Source organism: Centrocercus urophasianus, unplaced genomic scaffold (assembly GCF_019232065.1).
Source record: "Centrocercus urophasianus isolate 14NV4802_14NV808 unplaced genomic scaffold, USGS_Curo_1.0 seq_47, whole genome shotgun sequence".
NCBI classification, from domain to species: Eukaryota; Metazoa; Chordata; class Aves; order Galliformes; family Phasianidae; genus Centrocercus; species Centrocercus urophasianus.
Genome location: NW_024885055.1, coordinates 2365771 through 2384319, shown reverse-complemented (window position 1 = coordinate 2384319; position 18549 = coordinate 2365771). Strand labels below are relative to the sequence as shown.

Sequence of the window (18549 nt, the reverse complement as noted above, 5' to 3'; positions counted from 1 at the left end):
AATATTGGAAAATTGCTAAAGGTTCATTATTTTGGGGGATGTGTGATTTCCATCCTTCATGTTACCTGGTATGTGAAATTACTTTCTTTGTAGATTCACATTCTTAATAGTTTGCCATAGGAAAACTATTTTATATAACTGTTATTCTTTCTTCAGGGTGAACACAGCTATTTCTGTTAATTTTGACACCAGTGGTTTTTTTTTACTCTGGACACTGAATCTTAGTGATTTCAGCAGAGGTGGGACTAAGTTTGGGTTTGTCACCAACAAATTAATTGCTCATTTGTGTTCCAGTTATTATTCCCTTTATTCTGTGTCTGTTGTCATTTCAGCTTTTAGTAGAAATTCTCATGAGACCAACTCTTATGACACAGAAAAAGAAACAAAAAAGTAAGTAAATAGTTGTGCTGCCTCTTCCTTCGTTGTTGCTGTGCCCCTTTTTGAGACATGAGCTGTTCCAGCTTTCTGTTGCTCTTTTCTCCGTGCCGGGGATTTCCTGCTCCAAAGTGAATCACTGGTTTCTTTATTTTCTGTAGTGCTGATTCATGCTGGGGTTTAGGATACTCATCTGCTGCAAAGTGAAGCTCACGAGTATTCGTGTTATCAGCATAACTTTTCTCAGTGCAGGAAATGTACAACCACTGGAAACTTTTCCTCTTACTGTGGCTGCTGGCTGCTGTTAACGATTATTAACAATAACCCAGTAACATTATTTATGTAAGGGCATTTGTATGGATTGTAAGCTAATGAAAGGTATGCTGCTTTCCTAACCTAGACACAGTGACTAGTAATTTCCAAAATGTTGTAAAGAGCATTTGTTAACGAGGAGCAGTGGCTGCAGGGCAGCTTTCCTGCTGGAGCAGCTTGAATTTAGTGTTTTCATTTATGTTGTCTGTGATTCTGTTGGTTCCACGCAACCCTTCTGAGGAAATGTCAAGCTGTGTGCCATGCCCATCAGCCAGGGAACTTCAAAGGTGAAATGACTTGAGCTTGAGGCAGCTCCTGTACATCTGAAATACATCTTAAATATTGAAATGCTGGAAGCAATAAGATTGAAAGTTTTTCTAACAATTCCTGATGCTGTATGAAGAAAACCACGTGAAGAGGCACTTTTTTTTTCCATCTTTAATAACTGGAATTAAAGGTCTGTCAGCAGTTTTTCAGCTGACAGACTTTTGATTTCTCATTTCCATTTCCCCTTTTGAAATCTTGCTTACACTCTATCCTTTACTTCTGCATGTGACTAAGCTGTGCACTAGAGCTCAGGTACATCTTATCGTCTGCAGTCCAAGGCAGAGGTGAATAGTAGTTGTGGAAGAAAGCAAGCAAACAGGGTAGGTAGTGATTCTTCCTCTGTTTTTTATTCTCCAAGCATTTGCAGGTATGATGTAAGCCAGCACTTAGGTTGAAATTCTTGGTCTTTTCAATGGTGTTCTATCACTGCTTTGGATGTTAGTGTTTGTCAGCTTACAGCTCACAAATGTCTGTTTTCTCCTTTGCAGTAAGCGATGACCTCATCAAGGACTGTTTAAGCATACTGTACAACACATGTATATGTGTAAGTAATCGCTGTAGAAGTGTTCTAGCCTGAGCAGTGCACAGGTTGTGTTTTATATGATGTGATTGTTTTATACTTGACGAGATAACAGACCCTTTTAGGCTTAATTTGAACTTACTCTGAAGCTTTTCATTACAGTTCCTTTAGATACACAGCCATCCTGTATTGTGGATTATTATTCAAATATTTTGCTTTCTTAGGCACATTGTCACTTGTTTAGGTCTTTGAGTATCCGTGTTGCCATTAGACAGCTGTGTCAAGCTCTCTAATGTCATGCATTCAAGCCTAAAATTTGAAACTGGGGATGGATGCCCACAGTGTAGGCCAGGCTGTGTTGCATCTTGTTCAGTAACACTACTGACAAACACTTCAGGTCCAATTGTGCAAATTCTTCATATCCTAAATGTCAGCTCAGTCGCCAGTGGATGGCAGATCAGTGCCAGCTATAGAAGGGCATGCCTCTCATTATGTTTACAGGAAATATCCTCAGCATTGTTTACTTAATCACACAGTTCATTATGCCATAACCTAGGGAGCATTGTTTAATGAAAAAAGCCAAACAAACCAAGAACGTGGTTACTGGGCTGGAGCTCTTCCAAAGACAGCAGCTTTATCTCCAGAGTTGGAGTACTCTGTATCTGAGTACAGAAAGGAGAACAGAGGGAATGACACTTCACTTGACTCACACTAGTTTTATTTTTCTGAAAGCAAAGCTAATGCAACTTTTGCAAACTGAGCAGTTTGAGAGCACGAAAACTAACTGTAATGAAGTGTGTGGGGACCCCAGAAGTTATTCTGTAGCATGCTTTAGTATGACTGTTCTGTTCTTTGCTAGGTTTGTTATGGCTGACATTGGATTCTGGTTGCTCAAGCTCTGAAAGCAATGCTGACAGTTTAGGAGGAATTTGAGGGCTGAATTTTGCACACTGTAAAATGGAGCTGACAATAATTTGTATGGGAAAATAGAGGCGAGCCTCTCTGATGTGTTTCCAAGCATGCAGCGTTTACTCTTGGCTTAAGCAAGTAAACAACTCTGTTTTGAGATGAAGCCTCCCATCCTGGAGTCTGTAGTTTTTGAACAGCCCATTTTAACTTCAAACAAGGGTTGGAATTGCTTTTGGTCACCATAAACACAGTGCTTTCTGGTCTCAGGAGCAGCGTATTTTGTAACACAGCCTCTGAGAAGCTGTTCTGTACGTGCCTGTGCCACGTGTGACTCAGCAAGGTGGGTTCTGACTCGGGCTCTGTTGGTGCTTCTCCTTTTTAGACGGAGGGAGTCACGAGGCGACTGGCAGAAAGAAACGACTTTGTGCTCTTCCTGTTTACACTGATGACAAACAAAAAGACATTCCTACAAACTGCAACGCTCATTGAGGATATCTTGGGAGTAAAAAAGGTTTGTTGCTGGTTTCTTGTACTTGTGTGGCTTTTCAGGCCAGTGGGGAAACAGCATTTTCTTTGAAAACAGCACTCTAGGATAGCAAGCATTCTTGCTTCTTGTAGCTTGTTTGAAGCATGGCTGTTTACACCAACATTGTCTTTAATTACAATTCAGACAGAAGCCAAATTATGTATGTGGCTACTTGTAATGGCTTTGCATGACTTGCACAGGATGATAGTCCTTTCCTTCTAATTACACATTGATTATTTCTGCTAACATCTGGAAGACTTCTTGTGCTTCTCTCTTACCATGGTTTTTGTCATGTCTCTGAGATTACCTGAGATTGTTTGCTGCAGGCTGGGGGAATGGTGAGGAAGTGGGGGAGGGCAGTGAGATCTTGTGCATGAAATAGGTTTTTGAGCCTGCACTGAAATACTTGCTGATGTCATTGCAACTTAGTGCCTTGATGTGGTGCAAATAAAACATCTGGAGTGTAACCCTGAGGAAATGTACCTTGTGTGTTAATGTGGAGAGGGTCAGGGCCTTGTAGCTGTTGCTGGTTTTGCTTTTTGTCTTCTGACTGAAGTTGAGGATATTGTACTTCCCTAGGAAGGAAACTATCTTAGTTCATCCGAACATAAAAGTTCATGCTGAAAATGGTTTCAACATCATTTCTGTATCTTTTAATGAAGGAGATGGGGGGAAAAGCAAACTAGGAGTCAGTTGTCATCTGTGAGCCTTCGAGAGACTGCAGGTAGAAGCAGAGAACAAATTTGAAATTTGATTTGTGAATGCCAGTGGTTTATTAAGCAATTTTGAAGAAGTCGGCGCAATTCAATGTAGATGCTTAAAGAATGGGTTCTTTGAAGACTTTAAGGATGCATTTGTATCCTTCTGGAGTTGATAAACATAAGTGATGCCTGTTGCAGATGCACAGCTGTTTTCAAACTCTTCACTTGTCATTGCCTGTTTGCTTCTCCTTTACTAACATTGAGATGCACAAATCCCACCAGGGAGGAGCTGCAGATGAAACTTTCAGGCCACGCCATGTGTTCCCTTATTGAATACCATGTGTGATTTGCTCAGCAGATTGTTGTCTCTTCCAGGAAATGATACAACTGGATGATATTCCCAATCTTGCAAACCTTGTGTCCAGTTTTGATCAGCAACAGCTTGCGAACTTCTGCAGGATCCTCGCAGTCACAATTTCTGAACTCGATACAGGAAGTGATGACAAGCACACACTTCTTGCAAAAAATGCCCAGCAGAAAAAAAACTTGGGTCCTTCTCGAGCTGAAGTTAATCAAGGTAATTGTTATGCTGTGAACAGATGCAGAAAAATGATAGCCATTTAAAATTTAACTCTTCTCCATGTCAGATCTGTAGTGTGTTTTTAGCAGATGCTGGGAGTGATACATCTTAAAAAGCGTTTGTCTTTATTTCCTTTCTTCGAACAGTCTCCTAGAAATGGTCTTTGCAGTTAATGAAACTTGGTAGCTTTCACTTTTGTATGTGATCAGTAATCAGATCAGTTGAGTTCTGTCATTTTAGCCCTCTTTGATCAACTGAATTGGCTTAAGATAATTGGATTTGTTTTCTGTTGCTTGGTTGTTTCTGTGGCCTTTCCTTTAGCATCTCATTAATTTCATGTCCTCCTTAATTCCTGAACTGAAGCTCTACAGGCTTTGCTGCTTTCAGAGCAGTCCCTTCTCTGATTTTTCTCTGGCACTGTCATGAGCAGGATGTCTGTCTTTATCAACAAGGAAAGTGTGTTTGATGTTAGTCACGTTGTCTACAGTTACCACACCAGCCCTTGAGATCTGTGGGTGTAATCTGAACTTAAACCTGGGACACAGTGCCCATTTTCTCATTTTACTGTGTAGAGATGCAGAAGCCTTGCTTGGAGGCACAAGTCCTGAATTCGTACTCAGCCTTTCACACTAGATATTTGAATTAAAATACCCTCAAAGATGGAATCTGCTGTTTTCAGCTATTCATATACTGAAGAGCTTCTGAGGCAGGCATTTCTGTAGGCTTATGTCAGGCCACCTCAGGACTCCAAAAAAAAAATAAAATAAAATAAAGGGGAGGTTTGGGGGGAGCTTGGAGCTGTTTCTCTCATCTGTATATCTGTATTCCACATTAGCCATTAGTGATAGAGCTCTGTTTGTAACTACTGCCTGACCTGGAGCACAGAGTGAGAGATGGAGAGCATAATATGGCAGGCAGAAGCTGAGAAGCTTTAGAGGAGGGTATTGTCTTCTGCCCTGTGATCACCAGAGCTTGCTTGTAAACAGCAGTGGACGTATGTTGGTGTGGGTGCAAAGATTAATTTAAATTATTTAAACAATAAGCTTGGATCCTGCAGAGCTGAGTTTACCCAAGCAAATGTTTAACTAACCATTTCTTGTTTGCACAGTCACAACTGTGCCTAAGATTACAAAGCAGATGTAATTTTAAAACTTTTATCAGGGAGTTTATTCTTTTCAAGATGGTAGCAGTGGGCAGAATCACAGCTCTTAGCATAGTGTTGATGGTTAAATCTTTGTGTTTTATGCTTTATCTGCAAATGCAAAGACTTAGACATATGTCTGTAATGAACAGGTCCTGCAATTATGATTCTTTGAAAACAGTGGGACAAAATGTGCCTGCTGACACCTTCCAAGCCCTTCCCCAGAGATTTCACAGATCAGTGACTTCTGGCCTTGGACTCATTGCTCTTTCTAAGAGTGCAGTTCTACAGTGATTATAATCCTCCAACTTGGGGCAGATGTTGTGTGCTCCCCTCCCATTCTGCTCTGTGCTGAACCAGCTCAGGAAACTAACACATAAAAAATGAAGCCTTTTCCAACCAGCTACTGAACTGAGTTGGTTCAGTTTGCTCTGAGGCAAAGGACTGCAGGAGGTAAAACGTTGGAGGTGGCATCGTGCAGAGGAATGGGGAGGCAGAGCTGGCCCTTGCAAGGGCTGCTGCTTTATTTCTTTCTGCTTATTTTTCAGCCAGATTAATTTCTTGATACTGTCTCTCTATGGGTTGGAAAGCAGCAGTGCTGGCAAAAGGGAATTGACCAGGAAGAAACAGTCAGAGTAGGGTAGAGCTACTTTTTATCCACTGTAAGTCTTATATAAACCAGGTCAGTGCTGAATTATGCCTTGGGTATGAATGCTGTCTTCCAGTTCTTAACAGGAGAGTGCAATCTGTCTTCAATCTTTGGATCTTTTCAACTAGGTGAAATATGTTTCTCTGTACTCCTCCATATTACTAATGCAGATGTTTTGGTACTTGGTGGTAACTTGACAACTGTTGTATTGCTGATCTTGAATCACCACAAAGCAATTTTTCTTTTCCAGCTACACTTCTGAATATACCAGGTTTCATTGAACGATTATGCAAACTGGCAACACGGAAGGTATCTGAAACAACAGGCACCTCCAGCTTCCTGCAGGAGCTAGAAGAGTGGTACACCTGGCTGGACAATGCCCTCGTCCTTGATGCATTGATGAGAGTGGCAAATGAAGAGGCAGAGCAGAGCAGTACAGGTATCTGGCCTGCATTCCTCTAGCCACCACTAGCTAATGCGTATTTTGTCATCTTCAGTGTTTGTCATCTGGTGCCTTTCCTTTCAAATAGTACCAATTCTGTTCTTCTTGCATGAAATACTGAAATATCAGCATTTAGGTCTGACTCCTGTTTTGTTCTTGAGTAGCACTGATTTAGTATTCATGAGCTCAAGTTAGTGAAAGGGAAAAAAAATACTCTTTTTCACACAGTTTATTTGTAATCCTATACACTCTTGTAACTAAACTCCCTCAAGAACGTGTCTGATAAGTGGGGTAAGTGACTTTACCAGGGTTTGCTCTAAAACTCATGCAAATGGAATTCATTCCATATGCTTCACAGGAAGCAGGCAACCCCCTCTTTCAGAAGGAGGGGTAGTTCCAGCAAGATGGGGTTGTTGGTGGGGGAGCTTCTTCCAGGGGGCTGTTCAGAAGTGTCAATGCAACCTTAAGAGAAAGCTATGAAATGAGGGCCTGGTTTGTTTTTTCAGTGTTACAAAAATGCAAGGTATGTCTTATTTATCTCAGAGCACTAAATAACGAGATTAGAGTTATTTCCAGTTTTTAGTACCTCAGTATTTGCCTTTGTATTTAGGAAGCTTAGCCTTAGAGGCTTTCGCCACAACCCGGCTTTGTTAATTTTGTAGAAATTATTAACAGTCCTGAGAAATACACAAGAGAAGGGTGCAAATGTTCCAACAGCATCTTGTACATACCTTCATGCACACCTTTGGTGCAAACTGGGACTGCTCTGTAGTCTGAAATGAGATTCAGGGAGTGATTTTGATGAGGTATGCATAAACGTGCTCAGCTGCAGCTCTTGACCCACAGCATCAGTTAGCAGGCAAAGCTAGACGTACTTTCCCAGAATACTGGCTCAGTCTTCACTGACTTGTGGCTTAGGGATGTATGAGTCAAAGGTGCTGTCTGTGCTTTTTAGCTTTTGATGCTTTCCTTCTTCCATGTTCTTGTCTACTGAATGTTTCTTCACATGGCTTCAAAAAGCACTCGCGCTGTCCTCTAGCAGGCTGGTTTGCAGCTTAGTTATGAATGTTATGAAGACCTCATTCCTTTTTAACTGCAGTCTGCAGGATTCACTGTCCTTGTTTACTTCATCTGTGTCACTCACAGCTTCTGTGTTTTCCACTTGAAATTGTGGCATCCAGTTTCTGCTTTTAGCAGTATAGCAGGACATGAAAATGGCTTAACTGTGTCCTAAGTATATAATGGTATTGAGGTACAAAATGCAAGTAGATTAATAGTAAATGTTACTGATGCTCTCGCCCCTATTTTCATTACCTTTTCTTTCATGTTCTTTCTGATTCAGTGGTATACTAACTCATATTAGTTGATCTTGCTTATTTTAATGTATACGATGTCATTTAGCTTATGAAAAAATTAGATTTTAAGAAGGCAGACTTTTATCTCTTCTAAAATTTCAGCTGTACTTTTTCTCCTTCCCTTGTGTTCAAATTGGCTCTGTTGTATGCCACTGCTTGTAGTTGAGAAGAGGATTCATGCAGGCACGCTGGTCTTACATCTGTGTTTGAGTGTAAAAGCAGTAACTGTAACAAATCCTTTCCTGTTGAAACTGCCTCAGGCTCACATCTTTGCCATCTTGTTCAGAGTCTTCTGATGAAAGTGGTTTGGCCAACACCTCGACACGGACGCAGCTTCCACAGTCCATGAAGATCATGCACGAGATCATGTATAAACTGGAGGTGTTGTATGTTCTCTGTGTGCTGCTCATGGGGAGACAAAGGAATCAGGTGAGTATTTGTGGATGGTTACATGCAGAAGTTGATATCCCTTCAGACTGAAGCACTCATAAATTAGGTCATGGACACAGAAACATGAAGGGACACTCAAGGTATAAAGCTGAGATGATGTACTTCAGTTTTGTCAGCTCTAGGTGCTTCACAGCAGTCCTGTTTGTTGTTCCATTTGCGTTTCTTGCATTTGAAATGAAAAATAGGGAACAAATTACTTATCCTATGTAACTTCTGGAGAACCTATCACCACAGCATGGCTGTAGTTGGGTTTTAAACATGTTGAAAGCATACTGAGGAGGGGAAAGAGGAAGCAATCTGTTGGTGCAGGTTTCACAGATTTGCAGTACTGACAATCTCCTCATCTTAGCTGGGCAGCTTGGAATAGCAGGGTATTGGGATGCCCTGAAAACTGGGAGAATCCAGGGGTTTTTTTGCGTCCTTGAAGGGCTGTAGTATTCAGCAGGAGCTAGCTGTGCTGGGGGCTGTTGCTTGAGCACATTTATCATGTGCAGTTTGTTCTTTGCCAGTAACCTTCCTACCCTGTAGGAGTCATAAATACTTGTCATAGACAATCCCTTAAACATATTAATTTGAATTTAAAGTAGAAGTGTATTTGTAGTACAGTTCTGCAAAATGTTCACTGTGACCCTACAAAGGGATGCTCTGTGTTAGAAAGAAATTCTATATAATAATAACCAGGGAAGCATGCTGCTGAAGTAGTTTGCTTTGAAGCTGACTCTGGTTTTTATTTGCTAGAAAAACCCCTTACTCTTCCTCTGCCCTCATTGGAAGTCTTGGGGTAAAACTGGCTTGTGGTTTCTTTTTCTCAGGAGATTGTGCAGGGCTGGATTTGAATTGTTGCATGTCTTGCATGTTCCGATTGTGACAAGCAGTCAGCTCTTACGCTTCTGCTACAGAGAGCCAAACTGCATGCAGCAGAAACTCCAAACAGTTTTAGTGGTGAGAAAGCAGCAGAGCAGTTTGTGTGAGGCTGGGAGGCGCCAGGGAAAGTCAAAGGAGTTTGAAGGATGAGTGTAGAACAAGGATTGTCTTGGCATCTCTGGATTGAGCAGTTGCAGTGAGTTTGGTTCTGAGGGGCAGTGGCTGTCATTTGGGAGCTTCGTCCTGCTGAGGTCTGTCAGGGAAAAGGTCAGCAAACTGAAAGTAAACCAAATGCATTTCAAATCAGGAAGGTGTCGCTTGGGATGAGCAGTTATGCTGGCGTGGAAAGGAGCAGGTTCCTGAGCTAAAGCACAGAAGCTCCTCCCACAGCTGGGCCCAGGCTCCTGCAGGCAGCTCCCACGCTTGCGCTCACCCTGTTGTATCTGTGCTGTGCTGGCTGCCAAAAGACAGGCTGCAGGGAATGCTTTGTCCAGATTCCTCAGAGCTGCTTCTGCTGGGTGCTTGTGACTTGGTCAAGGTATTTGAAAATGCCCTCGGGTAAGGGAGCACAGAGGGACTCTGAGCCTTGCAGTCTGTTGGGGTGGTTTGGGTGAGGTGGGAAGGAGCTGCATGCTTCCTGTGAGGTGATGCAGAGGTTCCCAAAGTGGGAATGCAATTTCCAGGTCGATGGAAGAGTCTGTGGCTCCAGCCAAAAGGAATGCAGAAAGCCCATTAGCTGTGCTGCTGACAAGAACACCTGTAAAACAGCACTGGCTTTAATGCTATTTGAGGAAGTAAAGCTGGAATGATCTGCTTAAGTACTGCTACTTACAATCCCTATCACAGGCACAATCTGACTTAATGTTCAGGTAACTGCACAGGTCTTTGCTGTGTGGAGCACTTAATTCTTACAGCTTGTTGGGCTTCACTGTCCTGAGTGATTCCCTTTTGCAACAGGAATCAAGGGATACTGCTTGTCGTAGGCCTGCAGCTGCTGAGGATCTCTCCTTGTATTTCTCCTCCTCATCATTGTCCAGGTTGCTTACATCAAAAAGTATCAGAGCTTGCACTGTAGTTATTTAGCAGCTGTTCACACCGCAGTTACTGGTTTACATGAGTAACTGCAGTTTGTTTCAGACAGTGGGTGTGGGGCACCACAGTGTGACCTGCAGTGTGATCATATGGAAAGCTGCCCACTGCTCTACAGATTGTGTGAGCAAAATCTGTATCCATACTTCCTGTTGTCTTCAGAGGGCAACCTCAGCTCCAGCTGTGTGAACTGGAAAGGCAGAGGATGCTCAGAGGGGACTGGCAGCAGCATGTATGCAGCTTAGTGTTGTGACACAGAAGTCATATATATGGATGTATTTTCAGTGGGTTGCAAGCGATCTCCCAGTGTCCAAACAGTGATTAATTCAAATCCCTGCTTTTTCCCAAAGTGTGTTCTGCCTGTGCACACCAGACAGCACACCATGCTGAATATCTGTGTTACTGCACACACTTGCTGTTTGGCAAAGCATTTCCTTCTTCTCTTGTCAGTATGATGTGTTTTCTGTGCTGTGTTGTATCTGTATATGAGGTTCCTTCCTTGTCTTCTTTTCCAGGTTCACAAAATGATAGCAGAGTTCAAACTTATTCCTGGCCTCAATAATTTGTTTGACAAACTGATCTGGAGGAAGCATTCAGCATCTGCTCTTGTTCTGCATGGACACAATCAAAATTGTGACTGTAGCCCAGTGAGTAACTTTTTAAGTTCTGTGCAGATTTTGATGTTATTTATCATACAGTTCTGAGACATTGTATTGAGTAAAGCAATGCCTGTGTAATAAGCTGGGTGAAACGCAGTAGGACTCGAGTTTTCTGGTTCTTCAAATCATTGTTTTCACTGAAGTCTTCATCTGTGGTGTACTGCAGCATTTATCAGAGGGCAGTTTGGCTTCTCCCCTCTCTTCTGTATTGGAAACTCAGAAGATGTTCATTCTGTGGTTCCTGGAGGCCAAAGCTAGGAGAAGATGAAATAATTGCTGATGGGTCTAGCAAGGAATTAACTGTTACATGCATTGTCTTGCTGGAAGCCTTCAGTTCTGTTTTGTTTTTGGGAAGCCTGAGAAGTGCAGCCTTCCCTATTTATGCAGATCATTTGCTCTGCTGTCCAAATGGGTTTGATTTGGGTAGGTTTCCATTTCAGCTGTTTTGTGTCAGTGTGACTAATGATGTCCAAAAAAATACTGAAGCAGTTCTGTTGATGTTTCTTTCCTCTTTGTAGGATATCACTTTAAAGATACAGTTCCTGAGGCTTCTTCAGAGCTTTAGTGATCACCACGAGTGAGTATGAAAAGCTGTGGTGCGTTGTGGCTCCGTGGTATTGTTTGCCTGGTTGCAGTTACAGCAGGTGTCCTGGCCATGGTGCAGGCTCTGTGTGAATGGAATATTGTGCTGTCCTTAAACATCTATTCAGATGTTTGTGTTTAAGCTCCTGATGCAAAAAGAAGAGGGCTGTGTTCTGGGCAGGATTGATGATGATTAAAACTAACCCATTTTGCTTGATGTTGAAGTGGACCGAAACGCTGTGATGAGCAACCACTGCTGGCTGCAGAAATAAGGTTGCAGCCTTGGTGGTGCTGTTCCTGTCTTTTTTCTGAGACTCAGTAGTGAGGCAGTGTGCTCACATCAGATGTTTTCCCTGTGAGTGAACATAGGTCTGTTAAAACATCAGGGTGAAAGACAGGATGCTTGCTGTCAAAATGCTGGGAAGATGTTGCTGCCATCTAAACACCAGCAATGGAGAAGACCTGGTTAAACTTGATCAGAAAATGCTAGGGGAAAATTAATTGTAAGCTAGTCATCAGGAAGCTGGTCTAGAAATGGGAGGAAAGCTTCTGTTTGCTTCTGTTCAGAAGGCATGCTTATGAAGGTTGGTTCTGCTGGAGTAGTTATGGGATGGTACAGGTTTTTAATTTAGGTTTACCCAGGAGATATTCCTTCTCTTATACAGAGATAATTGTTGGTCTAGTTTGACTTGAAAAATGGCATCTTGTGTGCTGTCAGTGTGCTTTTGCTCTCATTCACCCCTACAAGATGGTTCCATGTTCCATACAAACTTCTGCATTGAGGCATGTTGCTCTAAAGATGCACATCTACACCTGCTGCCTCGCTGCTCTTATTTACAACCAGCAATGGTATTTTGTGTGTAGGTTTTATCTGGTACCATTGAACTTGTTATATATGTGTGCTGGAAGTGGCAATCTTGTTGATTTGGCAATATTAGCTGTAAGAACCAGGGATTTGTTGAACTTCTTCAAAGCTTAAGAGGAACAGATCCTCCATTGAGGCATTGCTTGCTGAGGAATCGCTCCAGGTTTTCCAGTAAAATCTCTCTGGATGATGATGTTACTTAAGTAGCTGCTACAAAGATCTCAGACTTGTTTAGGCAGAAAGCTGCTTTCGTCTGTAGCATTTGAGCAGATGGTATGTGTGGAATCTGCCCAGGGTTTTTAAACAAGCAGTGGCCTGAACTCTATGAAATCACAGTTGAGAGGAGTTAGCTGAGGACACAATGGGAGGAAGTATTTATATCCTGATACTGACTGCAGTAAAATGGCAAATAAACTGAACTTGCAGAAACTGTTTGTGCATGGAGAGAGAGGCTGTATTTTCATTGCAGAAACCTGTTGATGCAGGTCAAAAGAAGCTTCACATGGCAGTTCATTGGGCACTAATCTGGAAGATAGCGTTCGAAGCAAGAGGGCATCCCTGCCACCTTTCTGGTCTAATAACTTATTTTCTTCATAATTGCTGTGATTTAATAGGTTCCCTTTGCACACACCCACGGCTGCATCCTGTACTCTGTGTTTCTTGACAGTACCACTTTGTTGTCTGTTACTGATGAATTTGAAGTGGAGAACGTGCTGGAGCTGGGGAGTTGGCAGTGGGAGCCTCTGGAGTCCATTTCTGCATTGTCAGACTTGTTCTGCACAACTCTTCACAGAGGAACTCAGTGGCTTTCATTAAGAAAAAAACCACTATTTGATAAAGCATTTATGCAAATTCCTCCTTCTAATATCCATTCCTGTTTTTTTTGTGTTGTATGAAGCCTTTAAATAATTCCAGAGTGTTTAAAATACCAGGAAGACTGAGTATTGCTGCAGTTGCTGCTTTCCAATTGAGGCTAATTACTGATAAGCAGCATAGTCATTATTTGGAGGAGAAAAACTGTGGGAAGCTGTGAAAAAAATTTACTATTTATGACTGCAGAAATCCATCAAACTGTTGCTGAGATTTTCAAAAGCCATCTGGAAGCAAATATTTGTAAAACTCTCCATACGATGATGAACAGCACAGAACAGGCATCTCAGGGCTGCTTGGTGCTGAAAGCTGTGAGGGACCACTGAGAAAACAGCAGCTGGTGGGCTTAGAGTGGGAGTGAGCTGTGGTGGAGGCTGTGAGAGATGGAGAGTGAAGACTGAGTGCCTTGTTCTGCAGCCCTCAGAGGCCTGTGGCATTACGTCCCATAGAATTGCATGTTTGCTTGCCACTCGCATGGATTCATCACGTTTTTCTCCCCTGCTCCCCAATTGTCTTGTTTTAGGAACAAATATCTCCTGTTAAACAGCCAAGAACTCAATGAGCTGAGTGCAATCTCCCATAAAGCCAACATCCCTGAAGTTGATGCAGTTGTCAACACAGACAGGTGAGTAGGGACAGAGGGTTCAAGGACAGCAGCTGCTAGCATTCTGCAAGCACTTGCACTGGGAATTTGATGTCGCCTGTTTTGTTTGAGGTCCACCACATTTGCTTTGATTTCAGTCACAGTTCTCAGCAGGAGGCGTCCAGCTTTGTGTGCTGTTTGTGGTCATTAGCAAACGTGGTGTGCTCGTGCTCTCTTTAAAAACAGCAGCAACTTACAATGAGGGTTTTGATTTCAGAGCCCAAACTTAAAGTTCTCAGCTTGGCTGCACGTTAGGCTTTTCTCACTGCTGGCCTTGCAGACACAGCTGGGAGTTAAGCTGGGGTCCCTCTGATGCATCAATTGCTGCTGCTGATAGATCTTAGTTTTCAGATTCAGGAGCAGTTTGTGCACAGTGTCAATCTGTGGGCTGCAAAAACGTTTCTGAAGGTGCCTGCCTGAATTCTGTATTTCAGACTGGCTGAAAACGAGAATAAGCTTGATCAGATTAATATGTTAAACTGCTTGCAGAATCTCTAGTGCTACAGTTGAAGATTTGTTAGATTTGCTGGTTTGCTTTAACGAGGTCTTTTATTGAACTCTGATATACAAACATACGTAAACTTGATGAACTCCCAGGGTTGATTGTCAGAGTGCTCCTAGAATGCCAGGGAAGCTGCTTCCCACAAGGGTTTGGTGAACAGACTTGATTGTCCAGCAGAGGTGCTGCTGAGAACGGCCAGGTTGATGCATGAATGCACCTGCTGAGGATGTTGTGAGTGAAAGAGCGTGGTGAGAGGCTCTGCCTCTTTAAGGTGGGTTGTGTAGCCAGATGTGCAACATTGTTTGGTTTCTGGCATAAACTTAGTTTCTTTCCCATCCTTTGTGTTTTGTTTCCGTGCTGCCTTTCTTGATACATGAGTTCAAGGCATTGCTTCTGCCCAGGGTTCCTGTAGGTAAATACTCCACTGAGGATGCTGCTTAGTACAAGTAGTGCTGCAGGCCTTTCACCTCTATAGTTTTATTAGTACATGCAGAAGGCTATTTCGTGTAGAGCCTTAGGATCATTAAGGTTAGAAGAGACCTCTCAGATCATCTTGTCCAACTTCTGACCCATCCTGCTGTTAAAATGTTGGGAGAAAAGGAGTGTTTTTTTCTTCTAAGATTTATCCCTAAGTCGTGTTGCAGGTATTGCAGTTTACCAGAGCCACTGAGAACTCTGCCAGTAGCAGAACTGTCAGTGAATTTTCAAGATGCATGTGGAATACTGTGGGCTTTATCTTTTGGAGCACTTCAGAGTTGTACAAGGCGCAGTGTTTGCCCTCCCAGTCACACAGTCATTTCTTCCCATGTTTTAGGAGTCTTGTCTGTGATGGAAAGAGAGGTTTGTTGACCAGACTGCTTCAGGTCATGAAGAAGGAACCAGCTGAATCCTCCTTCAGGTAGGCTGGCTTTACATTGCAGCGTGCTGTTCTGACTTGAACGGAAGGCTGTTCTGTTTTCATACAGCTCACGTGAAAATGCAGTTGAAAATGCTCAAAAACCATAAGCTGTGAAGATAATGTGGCTTTGTTGTGCTTGGCTAACAGTGGCAGTGCAGGTGAGGGAGAGTGCCAAAGCTTGCATTGGACCTCATCCCCATACAGGCAGTGGTTTTCTGCAGGATCTACAGATATCTCTCCAGCTTCAGATTGGAATGAAACTGGTTAGGAAATTTCAATTGTAGTTGTGATAGAATTCCTGTCCTTATTCCAAAATTAAAACTTCTTTTCTTTCGCTTCTCAGGTTTTGGCAAGCAAGAGCAGTTGAAAGTTTCTTGCGAGGCACCACCTCCTATGCAGACCAGATGTTCCTGCTAAAGAGAGGACTTCTGGAGGTAATGAATTACTTGTCAAGCTGCCTGTGTAGCAACTGAGGAGGATTTATCTGTGAAGAATTCAGATGGGGGTAAAAATACAGCATTAAATACTCTGCTCTGTAGCAACAGAACAAGTTTTGCAAAGCGTTTGTGACTTCTTAAGGCAGCCAGGCACGGGGCAGCCAACTCTATAGATTGCTTCTCTGGGAATTCTGTTTAATAGAGGAGACTCCTGAATCTTTGTCTTTGGTTCAAATTTAAGAACTGGACATGCAGGAAAGTGTTTGAAATTAGTGATCAAACCAAAGAACATGGGCTCAGCTGTGACAATAACGTGTTTCCCTCCCTTTCCAGCATATTCTCTACTGCATTGTTGACAGTGAGTGCAAATCACGGGATGTGCTTCAGAGTTACTTTGACCTTCTGGGAGAACTGATGAAATTCAATATTGATGCATTCAAGAGGTTCAACAAGTACATCAACACAGATGAGAAGGTAAATATTTGTCACCAGCAGGTCAGCTTACACCCTCTTACAATCCAATGCAGCACTTGGAAGCTCGATTTGTTCGCTGCTTTTGGTCTGAACATGGAGCTCAGTGCTACAAGCAGAGCGAGCTGCCAAAATGTCTTTGTGAGCACACATGTTGCTGCATACACAGGTATGTGATGGGGCAGGGCCAAGGTCAGGCTCAGAGGTGGTCGAGCACTTAGTGTGAAGTCACAGTGGTTTGGGTTCATCTGCTGCTACAAACATTCAGGTCAGCTCCAAAAAAAGAAAGTTTCGTTGGAGCTTCACTACAAAAGTAAATGCATCCTTAATGGAGACAGCTTAAAAACACCCACGTGCCTTTTTGCACTGTCAGATATTTTCTTTGATATTATTTGAACTTGCAGGTGTTTGAAGTCACACCTGATGTGATTACGTAGAAAACTGAGGTGTGCTTGTAGATCAGGAATGGGCAGTTCTCTTTTTGCAGAGGGATTTTGTGCTTTTATGCACAGCTCTCAGGGAGGTTTTGAGTTGCCTCCTATTCTTGCTTATGTGACTTCAGTTCTCCTCTGGTTGCTGTCAGGTCTGGCAGATCTTAGAGAATAGAAGCAGAGATGTACAATCCTGGCCTTGCAAATACATCTCCTTTTATTCTTGTCAGGGTTAACACAAATAATGAGTGTGTGTGTTTGTGTGAGAAGAAAATAACCAGATGTGTTTTGGCATTCAAACCTAGCCTGGACCTGGCTCTCCCCTTGGAAAGGAAGCTGTCCACATCTGCGCATGCCTGTCTGGTGCTGTGCATGCTTCAGGTGTTTGTGCTCAGAACACAGGGTGGTTTCTGATAACCTTCAAGAATTGCATTCGTTCAGTGTTGAGAACCTGGATGTTTGCCCAGCTGTTGCCCGACTCTGTAGCTCTTCCTTCTTAGGCTCACAGTTCCCATGTACTGGTGAGGTAATTCTTTTGTTACGCATTCTGAAAAGGGTATGAAGTGCTGTTGTGTGACCTCATCTGTGTGTGCCCAAGCAGGACAACTTCTGTTGGTTTGTTTGTTTCCTGGAGTGCTGAATTGTTTCTCTTCAGTTCCAGATATTTTTAAACCAGATCAACAGTTCCTTGGTTGACTCCAACATGCTGGTTCGCTGCATCACGCTGTCCCTGGACCGATTTGAGAATCAGTCTGATGCTAAAGGTAAAGGACAAGAGATGGGCTTGATTGTGATGGTGGTTGTTGTAAGCCTAGACTTCCACAGATCTTAGTATCAGACAGAAACGTTGCCAAGCACGTTTGTTCCTACAGCCTAACCTCTAGCTCTTACTGCTGTGGTGTGTGATCAGCGTGTCTGAACTTCAAGCACCTGATGAGTGTCTTTTTCCTCTTGCTGCAGTTGCAGAAGTCCTGTCAGAGTGCCGCCTGTTAACATACATGTCCCAGATGTCCATGAGGATGTCCTTTCTTTTCCGTCTCATTAATATTATTCATGTACAGACACTTACACAGGTAAAGAGCTGGCAGTAACTTTCTTGTTATCTCGCTGGTGCTGGGCTGGGAGCAGGGAGGAACCTGGCTTTGCTTGAGGAGATCCGTGTCCCTTCTTTCCTGATACAAATGGGAGCACTTCCTCCAGGTGCTGTGAGGACGTGTACGCAGCCAAGATATCAATTCTTGTGTTGTTTTTATTTCTAGGAAAATGTCAGTTGTTTGAACACGAGTTTAGTTATCCTAATGCTGGCCCGAAGGAAAGAAAAGCTACCGTTTTATCTGCGCACTTTGCAACAGATGGAATACACAGAAAAATATCCAGGCTTCATCCTGAACAACTTCCACAGTCTTCTGCGATTCTGGCAGCAGCATTACCTCAACAAGGATAAAGACAGCACCTGCTTAGAAAATGTACGTGGACCTGTGACTGTAGCCAGAATCAACTACAGCAGTGTCTGACAGCCTGGCAGGAGCGGGGCTGGCTGCGTGCCCTGGGTCCTGCAGGCCAGCCATTGTGTTGCAGCTCGTGCCACGGTTTGCGTTGATGCTTCCGTGGTCTCTTGAGCTGCAGACAGGAGATGCTGCTGAGAGCAGAGTTGTCTGCCACGCTGTGTTTCAGGGTGCTGTGCTTGCATGCATGTACGTGCTGTGTCTTGGGCTGCTGTCTGGTGCATAGAATCGGATATAGTTGTCCAGTGGGTAAATAGCAGACAATGGTTAGTGTAGAGTGGGGCTGCTAATTGTTGCAGGAGATGCTTTTTGGCTTTACAAGATGGATGTGAGCAGAGAGGGTGTCTTGTCTCTGTGTCTTGCTCAGGAGCAGGAGCCTCTCTGCCAGCTCTGGCTTCATCTGCAGCACCACAGTGACCTGCTTTGTGCCTGATTTGGGCAACAGA

The 18549-nt window shown here is 43.1% G+C and overlaps 1 protein-coding gene across 3 annotated transcripts in view; it reads left to right on the top strand.

The window, feature by feature from the left end:
• LOC122168862 (transient receptor potential cation channel subfamily C member 4 associated protein) overlaps nucleotides 1–18549 on the top strand; it is a 31266-nt gene that overhangs the window by 9556 nt on the left and 3161 nt on the right. For all 3 annotated transcript variants that reach the window (XM_042834503.1, XM_042834506.1, XM_042834504.1), the window contains exons 4-18: nucleotides 333–390; nucleotides 1503–1558; nucleotides 2826–2954; nucleotides 4046–4247; nucleotides 6291–6479; nucleotides 8124–8266; nucleotides 10756–10887; nucleotides 11418–11476; nucleotides 13740–13841; nucleotides 15176–15259; nucleotides 15603–15693; nucleotides 16030–16170; nucleotides 17254–17362; nucleotides 17559–17671; nucleotides 17858–18064. In XM_042834503.1, the coding sequence (XP_042690437.1) occupies nucleotides 333–390; nucleotides 1503–1558; nucleotides 2826–2954; nucleotides 4046–4247; nucleotides 6291–6479; nucleotides 8124–8266; nucleotides 10756–10887; nucleotides 11418–11476; nucleotides 13740–13841; nucleotides 15176–15259; nucleotides 15603–15693; nucleotides 16030–16170; nucleotides 17254–17362; nucleotides 17559–17671; nucleotides 17858–18064 (1815 nt within the window). The remainder of the gene's footprint in view (nucleotides 1–332; nucleotides 391–1502; nucleotides 1559–2825; nucleotides 2955–4045; nucleotides 4248–6290; nucleotides 6480–8123; nucleotides 8267–10755; nucleotides 10888–11417; nucleotides 11477–13739; nucleotides 13842–15175; nucleotides 15260–15602; nucleotides 15694–16029; nucleotides 16171–17253; nucleotides 17363–17558; nucleotides 17672–17857; nucleotides 18065–18549) is intronic.